Below are 13,095 nucleotides of genomic sequence, written 5' to 3' on the forward strand. Positions count from 1 at the left end.
CTAGGTCGGTTAAGCTTTTCACGAGAGAGAGCTGGGCTTTCGAGCTCAATTGTTCAAAGGCCCATGAATAAAATGGATATGGGCTACATTTGGCCCATTCAATTTTCGCCAGCGTATTACGCGGATTCGACTTCGAGTCATCCTGAACTTTTTTGGGGTGGAGCCGTCAATTGTGAATTCGACCATTCAAGCTGCATCCTCTTTAACATGAAGAAAACGAGAGATTTAGCATTCCTTACTGAGCCTTGGAGAGCACGGAATAGTATTGAATGATCATGCACTTAAAACTCTGGAATGTTGAAACTGTGAAAGGGATTTCGTATGAATTCTACACGAAGACTCTCTTATGCCAAAGGTCAAGCTCTCTTATGCGAAGGTCAAGGTTTACAATTACATGACAACCACGTGATGAATGGTTTTGCAAGTCGTAGCTGACCGCGACTACGCGTCGAGCCCTCGGGTAGGCACATCGAAGCTGGACACACAAGGAACCAAACGCGCTCAAGAGCATTATAAATTTATACAACATATGAACATATACGTGTTGACACAGTCTTTATATTCACCCCAGTTTTTCAGCCTTCGTAACTCGCCTTCCACAAGAATTCAGAACATACCAGGAGGTCAGCTGCTCAACTATGCCGATCAGAAGACAGCAAGTTCTGCCTCTAGCTCTCATTTTCATGCTGATCTTCAGCACCACAATCACCATCAGTCATGCATCCAGATTGCTGGGAGCGAGATCGCAGCCACGACAGGGAAGCACGGTGTTCTTAACTTCAGCAAAGCCAGGTGCATCTGGATGCACCAATGATCCTAACAATCCTGGAAGAAGATGCCAAACACCATGAGAGCTTTGAAACATGTACATGTACAATATTCATTTTTTTTCTTTCTTTTCTGTTCTTTTCCTGTTCTTCTAGAGGTTATTCTTAAGGAGCCCTTTTAACCCTCCACAGCCAATTCATTTGTTCTTTTTGTACAGAAGTTTTGGTTGCCCTGATTTGTGCAGAGTTGTTTTCAATATGACATTTTTTTTATAATTGTTTTGAATGTTACCTTTTCCTGAACTCACTTGCCGTTTCCTTCTGATCAATCACGTTCTGTTGATCGTGACTCCTTAGCAAGCAGTACTCGTCTGTCTGTATCATGGCATGACTAAAGAAACATCTTTGACGTAAGGAAGATCCAGTAATAGCAACCTCGCAGATCATTATGGAATCTGTATGTTATATGTAGATATCTCAGACATCACGATGCTTTGTGTACTAATATCTCTCACCAACTAGGATTTTCCAGTGATCTTCCAAACTTCTGGTTCCCTGAACAGGAACAAACAACTGAAGTGAAGATAAGTAATTAATACAAGTGAGAATAAACTGTACAGTCATTGCCAAATTGAATCCTTTTCCTGATCTCAAACGGTGGTTCAGATCACTGTGGGACTACACAATGTACTACCACTACACAATGTCTTGACAAAACATAGAAGGGAGGAAGCACAGTTTTTTTTTTTTTTTTTTGTGTGTGTGTGTGTGAGAGAGAGAGAGAGAGACGAGTTTGGTTTGAAGAGTACCTGAAAATTTAAAGGTGTACTTGATTTCTCCAGTGCCCCGAAAACAAAAGCACAACCCCGGATAGCAAATTCCTGGGTCTTGGCGAAGAAGTATATGGAACATGTTACCTGATGGGAGAGACTTCCACAAAATTAACCAGCAGCCTATGGAAATTACAGTCACGCCCTGTTTAGATTCCAACTTTTTTCTTCAAACTTCCAACTTTTCCGTCACATCGAACTTTTCTACACACACAAACTTCCAACTTTTCCATCACATCGCTCCAATTTCTTCAAACTTCCAATTTTAGCATGGAACAAAACACAGCCTCAGTGTGATGGTACCAAATCTCAAACAAAATTATTGAGGGATGGAATGCAAAAAAAAAAAGAAAAGGAAAAAAGTAACTCAACCAAGCACCACTGTTGTCAAGAGAAAAATAATACTCAGTAGATGTTTAGCTTCTTGCTGGTCAGAAAATGGATAGCATTACATCTTACCAAGTCATACTCAAAATAGTAACTTGGTATCATTTATCATGGTTGGTTCCACTAGGTCAATAAGTAGAAGAGTGGCATGAAGAGACTAGAAGATGTTATAGTGCCAACTGCAGAATATTAAAATTTCTCACCTTCAAATCCATAGGCATTTGTTTCAGACTTTCAGCAGAATTCTGAATATTCACAAACTGCACAGTGCCTGCAGCCCTGCGTTTCTCTTTCCTAAATTATCCAATGGCTCTACGGAATCCAATAAAGAAGAAAATGAGGACCCTCAGAATTTATCGTCAGGAGCAAACCCTCTTTGAAGCATCTCATCATGAAGCTGGAATGCCTCCTTCGAGTTGCCAGCTGTGACATGACCATTTATCATAGACATGTATGTATATCTATCTGGTTCAATTCCTTTAGCACACATTTTCTCAAAAATCCAACCAGCTTCTTGCACATTACCATGTACAGAAAACCCATTTATGAGCATATTATATGTGACAACATCTGGTTGAACCTTTTCCTTCTCCATCATGTTAAGCAACTTAAAAGCATCGTGCATCTTATCTTCTTTGATATAACCATGGATTAGGGTGTTGTAAGTAATTAAATCAGGTGACACCTTGTTGACCATCATGTTTTGCAAGAACTTCTGCCCCTTTGAAACATTTCCAGACCGGCAATAGCCCTTAATGATGGAATTATATGTCATGATGTTTGGCAAAATGCCCTTATTTATCATTTCATCCAAAAAACCAAATGCATCTTCCACTTGTCCCTTCTCACAGTGACTGTCGATTAGGATACTGTACGTAACATGATTGGGGAAGATTTCACGAGAATGCATATCATCCCATAGATCATTGGCTTTGTCAAGATCACCTTGTCTGCACATTCCGTCGATCAAAGTATTATATGTTACTATGTCTGGCCTCAAACGCTGGTTCAACATTGTGTCAAACAGTTGCAGCGCCTTGTCTAGTTTACCCTCTATGCAATACCCGTGAATCAAAGTTGTGAAGGTACATAAATCTGGTGGAACCCCTCTCTCCCTCATCTCATTCAAAAGCCCTTCTGCATCTAACAACCTGCGCTCTTTACAGAGCCCATTCAACAAAGTATTGTAAGTTACCACATCTGGCAAACATCCACAGCCAACCATCTCATCCCTAACTCTCAGAGCATCTGACATTAACCCAGCCCTACAAAATCCGCCTATTACCATTGTGTAAATCACACCATCGGGTACCAATCCAAAGCACCTCATCTCCCTCAAGTACGCCATCGCATGGTCCATCTTCCCCCTCCTTGCAAACAATCCAATTAAGCAACTAAAGCTCACCAAATCTGGTTTAATACCACGGTGCTGCATCTCCTTGTAAATCTTCAACGCCTCCTCAATCTCCCCAACTCTACAAAATCCCCCAATCAAAATGGTAAAACTCCGAACATCAGGCGCAACACCAAAATCATCCATTTCTTTGAACACTTCCCGTGCTTTATCCCACATCCCACTCCTACATAACCCTTTCAGAACCGAATTATACGTCACAATCCCAGGCTTTAGCCCTTTACTAACCATTGAGTCAACCAACGCCATTGCTGCCTCCGCGTCCCCAGCGCGAAATCTAGCATCAACCATCACATTATGTGTAACCACATCAGGAAAGACACATCTCTTCTCCATCTCGGAGATGACAGCGTCAACCTTGTCGAACTCCAGGGCTTTGCAGTAGTTGTGGACCATTATGTTAAGCGTGTACGTGTTTACCTCGGAGTTGGAGGAGAAGACAAGGCGGTAGGCGTCCGCGGCGAGATGGGGCCATCCGGCGCGGGAGAGGGCGGCGAGCAGGGCGTTGGAGGCGGCGGCGGGGATGGGGACGCGGTGGTCGAGGATGAGGCGGAATGCCTCGAAGGCCTCGCGGGGCTTGCGGGACTGGGTGTAGGTGCGGATTAGGAGGTCAAACACCCGCGGCTGCGGGGTGGGGGAGGAGCCGAGGAGGGAGGAGACGATCTCGCGACGGCAGGCGCCGTGGCGGCGCGACATGCGGAGGAGGAGGGACTGGCATTCGGAGGCGCGACCGGCGGCCGCCGCGGCCGTCGCGGCAGCGGCCAGGTCGGCTGTTGCGGGCTTCCCTCCGCTTCCACCGAGGGCGGCGGCGAGACCTGCCGCCGAGCGTTTGGTGGTTTCGGCGGCCGCGGCGGCGGCGAGGCGACGGGGAATCGCCATTGGTGACTCGAGGAGTCGAGGTGTTCGTCCCAATTGGTGAGTGTTACTAACTAAAGCCGTGTTCAAACAAGGAATACGTATTCCGTAGAAATCAAAATAGAGCCACCCTAAACGTAATCACAAAATACGCTTTCGTTCGCGGCTTCCGTGTGCCAAGCTGGAATCCTACTCGGAGCATAGCGAGATCAACTCGGTTTCGACATGGCTTCGGTTTAAGTCGCCAACACGGCCTCGACGTTTCGTGACACAACACGTATCCTTCCTTCCACTTCACCACGATCACGGAGGCGAACATGGCGGCGCTCTCTGCTCCCGGCGCCGGTGCTCCGACGGCCGCGAAGCCTCCACCGCTTTCCTCCCAAGCGCACAACGCGCCGCCGATGACCGGCGCGGCGCGGCCGGCGAGCCTTGGCGCTGCTACGGCCGCGACGCCTTCCCCGCCTGTGCAGAACGCGCCACAGATGACCGCCGTGCCGCGCCCGGCGAGCTTTGGCGCCGCGGCCGCGAGGGTTTCATCTCCTTCCCCTTCCACGCAGAACGCGCCACAGATGATCGGCGGGCCGCGGCCGGTGAACCTTGGGGCTCCCGTTGCTCGTGGTACGGCCGCAAGGGCTCCCTCGCCTTCTCCGACAATGCAGAGGCAGAACGCGACACCGATGACCGGCGTGCCGCGGCCGGCGAGCTTTGGAGCTTCCGGCGCTGCCGCTACCACCGCTAGGGGTCCTTCGCCATCACTGCCCGTGCAGAACGCTCCGTCGATGAGAGGCGCTATCAGGGCTCCCTGGGCGGCGCCACCAATGCAGGGAGCTTCGCCGGCTGGGATGGTGCCGGCAGGTCAGAGCTCCCACATAGCTGTGACCGGCATCCCGGCCGCACCGTTGCAACACAAGCGGATGCGGAGAGCGCGAGCTGCAATGGCGCAGGCCATGGTTCCGAGGAGCTCTCATACAGCAGTACTGTCCACCGTGAGGCCCCACGCGCCATTGTCGAACGCTCAGGGAGCTCCGTCAATGGCAATGTCGCCGGGCGTTCCGACCATCCCGACTCCGACCGGGAATCCTCACGTGTCGCAGCAACAGAGAGCAGCAATGGCGAGGCACCCCGCTCCGACGAGCTCTCGTGCAATCGGAGCCCCCATCCAGCCCACGGAGCCTCACGCGCCACTGCCGAACACCGGGGGAGAAGGAGCACCACCACCAGCACGCACCATGCCACCGCCATCCTCTCAGGCCGCGACCTCCACTCCTCCCGCCGCCGCGACGCCACTGCAGCGGCCGCCGGCGCAAGCCACCGCTCAGCCGTCGACACAGAGATACTACGTCGGCGTGCAGCGAGACAAGGGCACGGGCAAATGGGCGGCATGCGTGGTCGACCCGTCCAACCCGACCAAGCACCGCCTCGTGGGCGCCTTCCCGGACGAGCACGCGGCGGCGCTGGCGCACGACCGCCTCGACCTCGCATTCCGCGGCGGCGGCCACCGCGGCGCCGGCGCCAACTTCCGCCCGGCGTTCCACGCCGTGGAGCTGGAGTTCCTCAGGCTGTGCGCGGCCACCTCGTCGCCGGGCTCCCACTGCGGCCTCGTCGCCGGCGGCGACAAGTACGACGAGAAGTACTCCGAATTCCTGCGCAAAATTTACCACGGGGTGATGGACAACTCCCCCTCCTACAAGAAATTCTTCGACGTGATCCTGGATTTCTTCATCGCTCGGGCGAGAGAGATCGGGCGGGAGGCCCTCGAGGACGGCGGGGATATGCTGGTGGAGAGGTTCGTCGCGATGCACAAGAACAAGGCCGTGACGCCGAGGTGGCGTGCGTGGTACCGGAGGAAGGTGGAGGAGGCGCATGCGAAACAGGTGGACGCGCAGCAGCGGCTACGGCAGCAGGCCATGGAGGAGGCGCAGGCGAAACAGGTGGCCGCGCAGCAGGAGCTGCAGCAGCAGGAGGCCATGGCGAACAAACGTAAGGTGGCCGAGGCCCAAGACGACCGAGAACACAAGAGGCAAGAACTTGACCCACCACAAACACAATACTTTGACGCGCATGAAGTTGAAAACAAAATTGTTATGCATACGTCCCAACAGTTGGACTCACGTACAATTAAATTTGATCGACGATTATAAACGGTCACAGTGCATTATACATGTTCTCTAAATTGATTTATAGTTGTATGTTTATTTGAGTTGTACAACTGGATCATATGTAGTACCTTCGTTTCACAATGTAAGTCATTCTAGCATTTCTCACATTTATCTAGATTCATTAATATCAATATAAATGTGAGGAATGTTATAATGACTTTCATTGTGAAAAAGAGTGAGTATATAAGTATGTATTGGCTTATTGAATGAGATTTGAGATGTGAGAAGATTTTGAGGACACATCTGTACATGACCTTAGCTTTCCGTACACAAAAATGAGAAATGTGAAGATTTTGGAGGCCGCGTTGCTTGCCGCATATTGCTTCTATGCCATCTGAACCGGCGAGACGCTCGAGAAGCTTTTCACGCGACTCCGCCGGAGAGTGCCTGCTCTCTCGCCGGCGCGGCCGGCATCGGCGGTGTCTCCTGCCGACGAGGAGTCGGAGAGAGAGGCGGCGAAGTTGGACCACCAGCCGGTCGCCATATCCTCTCGAAAGCACCCTGGAAGGTGAACCGTTCGGATCCTCCCAAATGTCAGGGAAAACCCATGTCAATTCCTCTATGACATGCATGGCCCACTCACGTGGGTCCCAGCTGCACAGTCTAAGAAAGTTCAGTGTATATGTACTGGAGCCTGGAGTACTACTTCACATTTTGGAAGTTCAGTGGTGTGTTTCACAAGAATCATAACGAAGAGCACAGCACATCATGCGTTCCAACTTCCAGTGCTCACATGAAGTTTTGGTGAATTGATTTCTTCCCCCTCATAGCGATTCTCGCAAGGTTCTTCAGATTCCTCTGTCCCTCCGAGGGGGAGAAGGAGGAGAGATCGATCACTCAACCCAGAAGGAAGCTAGGTGAGTTTCTTCCGCATTTCTCACTGTGTTATTCAGTTCTTGTTTTCCCTAATTCCTAAATAGAAGTTCTTTCTTTCTCTCATCATGTTTTTCCTTGCCCTCTCCCATTTGCATGCACGTCTGTTGTTTCAGTTATCTGGTTAGGCATTTTTGCGGTCAGATTGGGCATTTCCTTTCTATCCCTAGCTTTGTGCGTTTCTTGGGTTTTGGGGTTTTTTCCCCAAGGTTTATGGTCCTGGCAAACTAATTGCAAGTTGGGTCCAATTGAACTGTCTAGACTCTACACATGGGGATTGTGAAACAAGCATCGAATAACCGAGTTCTGATTGCAACTTTTTTTCCCGTGAAGTCGATTTTTTTTAGGGTCCCTTGTGGACTGTGGTATTGGTCACTGCAAGCGGCTGTCTGGGAGTTGCGAGCAAGCTCAGATTAGAATAGATGGATTTGATTCAGACAGAAAGATGGGTTTTTGTTGGTAGTAAATCCATGATCGAAGTATTGCTTTGTTTTTCTTCAATTTTCAGAACAACCGCATGTTTTATTTGCATCAGTGATAGTTCTGTTCATGATGATACATTATCTTTTTTGTTATTGCAATGTACTAACATTTTATTATTGCAATCATCCATGCACAAATGCACAATGCACCTTCTAAAACACTAACAAGTCTTCCTTTGTGTTCTAGGATGGATTCTGATAGCTGCAAAAGGCGGAAGCATGAAGGCGGTCACGATAGCTCTTCACGGGTCCAGTCCCAGTCAAGCATCCTTAGTCGTAACAGAATTTTGTGTCATCAGTTGCTTGAACAATGCGATGACTTGAAGTATGGGAGCTCCACGAATGATTACAAGGCAATCAGTATGAAGCGGCTTGAACTTATCAGCATCCTACAAAAGCTGCAAGAAGTACCTATCCAGTTGCCATATGCCAGTCCACTCAAGTCATCAGAAACAAATCGCCTTGTGCAAGATGGAAGAAACTCTAGTTGTCGTAATATAATTGACTTGGATTCAGACAATGATGAAGATTATACTTTTGCTAATGTGGACAATATTGGTGCTAACACAACAGTTGTTTTAGTTGATTCTGATGAAGGGGACAGTGTTGCATCCTTTGTAGATGAAAAATCATCTGATTCCAAGCAAAATGCGAATTATATTGAAGAAAGCGTTCTGCCTGAGCAGCATGCCCAACAACAGGAAATCTCCATGCTGGATAATGAAAACATCAGTTCTGAAGCACAAGCAGTTAAGAAAGGAAAGGATAGTATGGACATCAACGATGTTATTTACAACAAGGTGTGCTCAATTATTCCTGAAATTTTATTCTACTAATGTGTATACAAGAATTAAGCAGTTTTATGCATATTACGGGTAAACGGAATCTCATACTACCCCCTGAACCCTGATCCAAAATTAGTCATCCTGGAGTGTGGGCAATCAAAGTTTGAAACCTTTGAGAATAAATAGTTGTTGCATGAAATTTTATCAGTAGTTATGTCACTAAAATTACTTTCAAAAAGCTATAGACGATCTACAAGAAACACAAAAGCAAATCTCTGTTTTTTTTCGTTCTCCAAAACTGTCCAGGTTCCTTAAGCTGATTGTAATGGCTGTGCAAGGAAAACTAGTAGTTTTGTGTGGCTGTCTCCTTCAAGTTTGGAGCATCCAGTTAGCAGGCTCCCAGTAGATTTTTTTTGTTTTCCGTTCCCCTGATGACATTTTGGCTTGTAATGAGCTTGTTATCGTTTCTATTAGCAGAACGGGAGAGGGCATCCCTCTCTCCTCTTCAAAAAGAAATATTCTATAAATTTTGCAAACAGAGAGCTATAAAAAGTAATGGCCAAATGTGTGTGGATCGGAGATCGTAACAATACCCAGAATAACTTATATCTTCAACTACAGGGAGTAACTTATAAGAGAGGTGGAAACTAATCATCCTTAGTTTCCATGACCAGCGTATAGCATATACCAGCCTTAAAAGTATGATGTTTGTCTAAACTTATGCTAGTATGACAAAATGTGTTGTTTCAACATTTAAGTTTATACTATTGAATGGCTGAAAATTATTTATTTGATGTCACTCTTGCATTTCAACAGAGTGGTCATGAGGAGATAGGGGAAGAGGAAGCACAAGCTGAAAATGTCCAGATAAAAGGGAACTTAAAGAAAGAGATCATCTCTGTTGCTTCTGATGAACTAGCTTGTGAAGTTATGCACAGTCAGTCACCAACCAATGGAAATTTTGATCAATATGACAACAGCAGCCCAGTTGATGAGCTGGAAGGACTTTGGATGGACATGTCCCTTGCAATGGCATGTTCAAAGGTATACCATTGGCTTTTTCTTTATTTTTTGGGAATACGCATAAGATTTGCACACCATTGACTATTGACTCTCTTTATATTCCGATTGTCTCTGTGTTTGGTTTTTGATAGATCAGGATATAACGTACAGTTTCTATGAGAGAAATTACCTCACTGCCTAGATCCCTTAATTGTCTGATAGTTATTTCTGGAAGGTTTTATAACAGTTTTCATGCTCACTCTGAGGAAGTTGTTCTCACTTGGCCTAATCAACTACCGCAGCCATGCAAGTGCATACAACTCCCTGTAGCGGCTGACTGAAATGCAAACAAGGCAGCCGATCAGGCCAACTGTATGAAATTCATACGAGTAATTGTTAATGCACAGGCCTTTATTTAGTATCATTCTGCTGTTTTGCTTGACCGTCAATAAAAAGTTCTGTTTGTTTTATCTCACTTCTCAATTCCTTGCCATTCAGAACATGTAAATTGTAAATGTTTTATCTTTAGTCTTTACCATCACCCTGGAACTGAGTTCCTTCTTTTTAACATGCTCCTTCTACCTTTGCTTTCTGTATGGTTTAGCACCACTTGCCTCTTGTTTACAACTGAGTTCTTTTTAACAATGCTCCTCAATCTTTGCTTATTTCATGGTTTGTAATTACTTTCTTCTTGTTGAATGGCTCACTAACTTAGTTTGCTTCACCAGACTGTTGGAAGCGATCATAACATTGTCCCATCAGAGAATTCTTGTGAACAAGCAGAGGATGAATGCCAGCACGATTTCCTGATGAAAGATGATTTGGGCATTGTCTGTCGTGTTTGTGGTCTGATCCAGCAACGTATTGTAAATATTTTTGAGTACCAGTGGAAAAAGGTATGAAATTTCTGGTCCAAATTATTTTACTATAATTAATTACTGAAAAAGAATTAAAATTATGACATTTCCAAAATTACTTCATGGTAGCACACATGCTCCATTTATCATCACAACATAAACTAGTTATATTTTGCCTGCTGTCCTGTAGGCTGTAGTCACCTGATTGTTGTTACATACTTTTTCGGGAATATTGCTGTTACATACTTACATTCTTAGTGGCCTGTTTACCTAGGGATGAAACAGATTCTCTTATAGAAATGCACATGGAAATCATTTTGCTACTCTTAAACTAAATAGCTCCTTGCCTAGCCTCCTTCTACATTATGTTCCTTCTACATTCCTTCTTTTTGTTCAAAAATATTTCTCATTATCTGTTACATGTGTCAGCGGAAGCAATCGTACAGAGCACGTCCCTCAGAACACAGAAATTCTAGTGATGCAGATGCAATTGACAAAACTTCAGGAGCTATTCTCGAAGTGGTCCCTGATGCTCTATGCCTCCACCCTCAACATTCACAGCATATGAAACCTCACCAAGTGGAAGGTTTCAATTTCCTGGTCAAGAACTTGGCAGATGAGAACAACCCTGGTGGCTGTATTCTGGCACATGCACCAGGTTCTGGGAAGACTTTTTTGATAATTAGTTTTGTCCACAGCTTCCTAGCCAAATACCCTGCTGGAAGGCCATTGATTATTCTCCCAAAGGGAATTCTATCAACATGGAGAACCGAATTTCTTCATTGGCAAGTTGATGATATTCCTTTGTATGACTTCTACTCCTCCAAAGCTGACAAACGGTCTGAACAACTCAAAGTTTTGAACTTGTGGGAGGAGAGCAGAAGTATCCTGTTGTTGGGCTATCAACAGTTTGCATGCATAGTTTCTGATCACACTTCTGATACAGAAGCCATCATGTGCCAGGAGAAGTTACTGAAGGTCCCAAGCCTTGTCATTCTAGATGAAGGACACACTCCAAGAAACGAGGAAACAGACTTGCTCACTTCACTGGAAAACATCCGAACTCCTCGTAAATAGTCCTCTCAGGAACCTTGTTCCAGAACCATGTGAGGGAGGTTTTCAACATTTTGAAACTTGTCCGATCCAAATTCTTGAAGATGGACAAATCTCGTGCTATTGTTAACTGCATACTAAGCAAGGTGGACTTGATGGGGAAGAGTGCACGATCAAAGAATATCTCAGATAAGGACTTCTTTGATTTGGTTCAAGAACACCTTCAGAAAGATGGAAATGACAAGATGAGAGCGGTGATTATCCAAAATCTTCGTGAGCTAACTGCAGATGTGCTTCACTATTACCAAGGCAAGCTTTTGGATGAGCTACCTGGAATTGTGGACTTTACAGTTTTTCTCAATATGAGTAGCAAACAGGAACATATTATTAAGGGCTTGGATGGAATAAATAAATTTGCGAAACGCTCGAGATGCAATGCCGTTTCTCTTCATCCATGCTTGAAGAATGCCAATAAAGCTGATGCAGATGATGGAATTTTCACCAATAGGAAGATCGGTTCCATCATATCCGGAATTGATATCAACGACGGGGTGAAGGCCAAGTTTGTACACAATCTGTTGTCTCTTTCAGAAGCCACGGGAGAGAAGGTACTCGTGTTCAGCCAGTATGTGCGCTCTTTGATTTTCTTGGAAAAGCTGGTCAGTAGAATGAAAGGATGGAAATCAGAGGTACATATTTTCAGGGTTACTGGTGGCTCAACTCAGGATCAGCGTGAGCAAGCAGTCCATAGATTCAACAACTCACCAGATGCTAGAGTCTTCTTTGGCTCCATCAAGGCATGTGGCGAGGGCATCTCCCTCATTGGCGCGTCTCGTATAGTGATCTTGGATGTCCATGAGAACCCTTCAGTGATGCGCCAGGCGATTGGCCGTGCCTATAGGCCAGGACAGTCTAAAATGGTGTATTGCTACCGCCTCGTCGCTGCTGATTCGCCTGAGGAGGATGATCACCACACCGCCTTCAAGAAAGAACGAGTGTCGAAGCTGTGGTTCGAGTGGAATGAGCTCTGCAGCAGTGATGATTTTGAGCTCGCAACGGTGGATGTTTCAGATAGCGAGGACAGGTTCCTTGAAAGCCCTGCATTGAAACAAGATATCAAAGCCCTATTAAAAAGGTATATCTCAATGATTAGTATGATTCTGAAGTCTGATTAGATCATAATCTGATCTCCGTCCTTCACATTTTTTTTGTAGGTGAATACCATCATTGAATGCTGACCAGTGACCAACATGTGACGAAGAACTAGGGGGAGGAATTAAAAACAACCTGAGCAAGTTTTCTGTGATCTTTTGAAGTGTTTGGCAGATGGTATGCAGCATGCTAAGTTGAATACTAATGCAAAATGGGGCACACTACATATACTAGTTATCAAGTGTAAGAATTAAGATGCTTTTGATTGACCTTTCGCATTATAAGTTCCTGGACATAATGAGATTCTCTTGTATTCAAGTACTGCCAGTTTGATATATGACCATTAAAATGACTATTGCACTTATATTTGCTTCTGAGTTTCTTCTGAAATTTTTCATGGTGTGTGCTTGGTTCAATCTGTCTCATGCATCTTCACAGTAAAAAAAAAGTGTTACAAAACTCATACACCCCCCCCC

The 13,095-nt window shown here is 45.8% G+C and overlaps 2 protein-coding genes and 1 pseudogene across 3 annotated transcripts; 2 read left to right on the forward strand and 1 right to left on the reverse strand.

Annotated features, from left to right (window-relative positions):
- Positions 1–185: 185 nt before the first annotated feature.
- Positions 186–4,318, reverse strand: LOC127768733 (pentatricopeptide repeat-containing protein At5g01110). 2 transcript variants are annotated; one of them, XM_052294368.1, is made up of 4 exons: positions 2,188–4,318; positions 1,577–1,853; positions 1,060–1,340; positions 186–825 (listed from the first exon to the last, which is right to left on the reverse strand). In XM_052294368.1, exon 1 carries the CDS (start codon positions 4,275–4,277, stop codon positions 2,331–2,333), a length of 1,947 nt encoding a protein of 648 aa, XP_052150328.1. In that variant the 5' UTR covers positions 4,278–4,318; the 3' UTR covers positions 186–825; positions 1,060–1,340; positions 1,577–1,853; positions 2,188–2,330. The 2 variants fall into 2 exon arrangements, with proteins under 2 accessions (XP_052150328.1, XP_052150327.1); XM_052294367.1 differs by having other exon boundaries at positions 187–825; positions 1,060–1,322.
- A 252-nt stretch (positions 4,319–4,570) lies between these two features.
- LOC127768817 (vegetative cell wall protein gp1-like) lies at positions 4,571–6,753 on the forward strand. The gene is made up of 3 exons (XM_052294472.1): positions 4,571–5,715; positions 5,815–6,236; positions 6,644–6,753. The coding sequence occupies exons 1-3, from the start codon at positions 4,571–4,573 to the stop codon at positions 6,751–6,753; spliced, it is 1,677 nt and encodes a 558-aa protein (XP_052150432.1).
- Positions 6,754–7,092: 339 nt separating this feature from the next.
- Positions 7,093–12,995, forward strand: LOC127767221 (protein CHROMATIN REMODELING 35-like; annotated as a pseudogene).
- The last annotated feature ends 100 nt before the right edge of the window (positions 12,996–13,095 follow it).

This window comes from Oryza glaberrima, chromosome 3 (genome assembly GCF_000147395.1).
Source record: "Oryza glaberrima chromosome 3, OglaRS2, whole genome shotgun sequence".
Taxonomy (NCBI): Eukaryota; Viridiplantae; Streptophyta; class Magnoliopsida; order Poales; family Poaceae; genus Oryza; species Oryza glaberrima.

Excerpts from the sequence above, each read along its gene's own strand:
- LOC127768733 (XM_052294368.1), bottom strand. The coding sequence starts at position 4,277 with ATGGCGATTCCCCGTCGCCTCGCCGCCGCCGCGGCCGCCGAAACCACC.
- LOC127768817 (XM_052294472.1), top strand. The coding sequence starts at position 4,571 with ATGGCGGCGCTCTCTGCTCCCGGCGCCGGTGCTCCGACGGCCGCGAAG. Across the intron at positions 5,716-5,814 it reads GAGCACGCGGCGGCGCTGGC|GCTGTGCGCGGCCACCTCGT; the intron begins GCACGACCGCCT and ends GGAGTTCCTCAG. Across the intron at positions 6,237-6,643 it reads GGAGGCCATGGCGAACAAAC|ATTTTGAGGACACATCTGTA; the intron begins GTAAGGTGGCCG and ends AGATGTGAGAAG.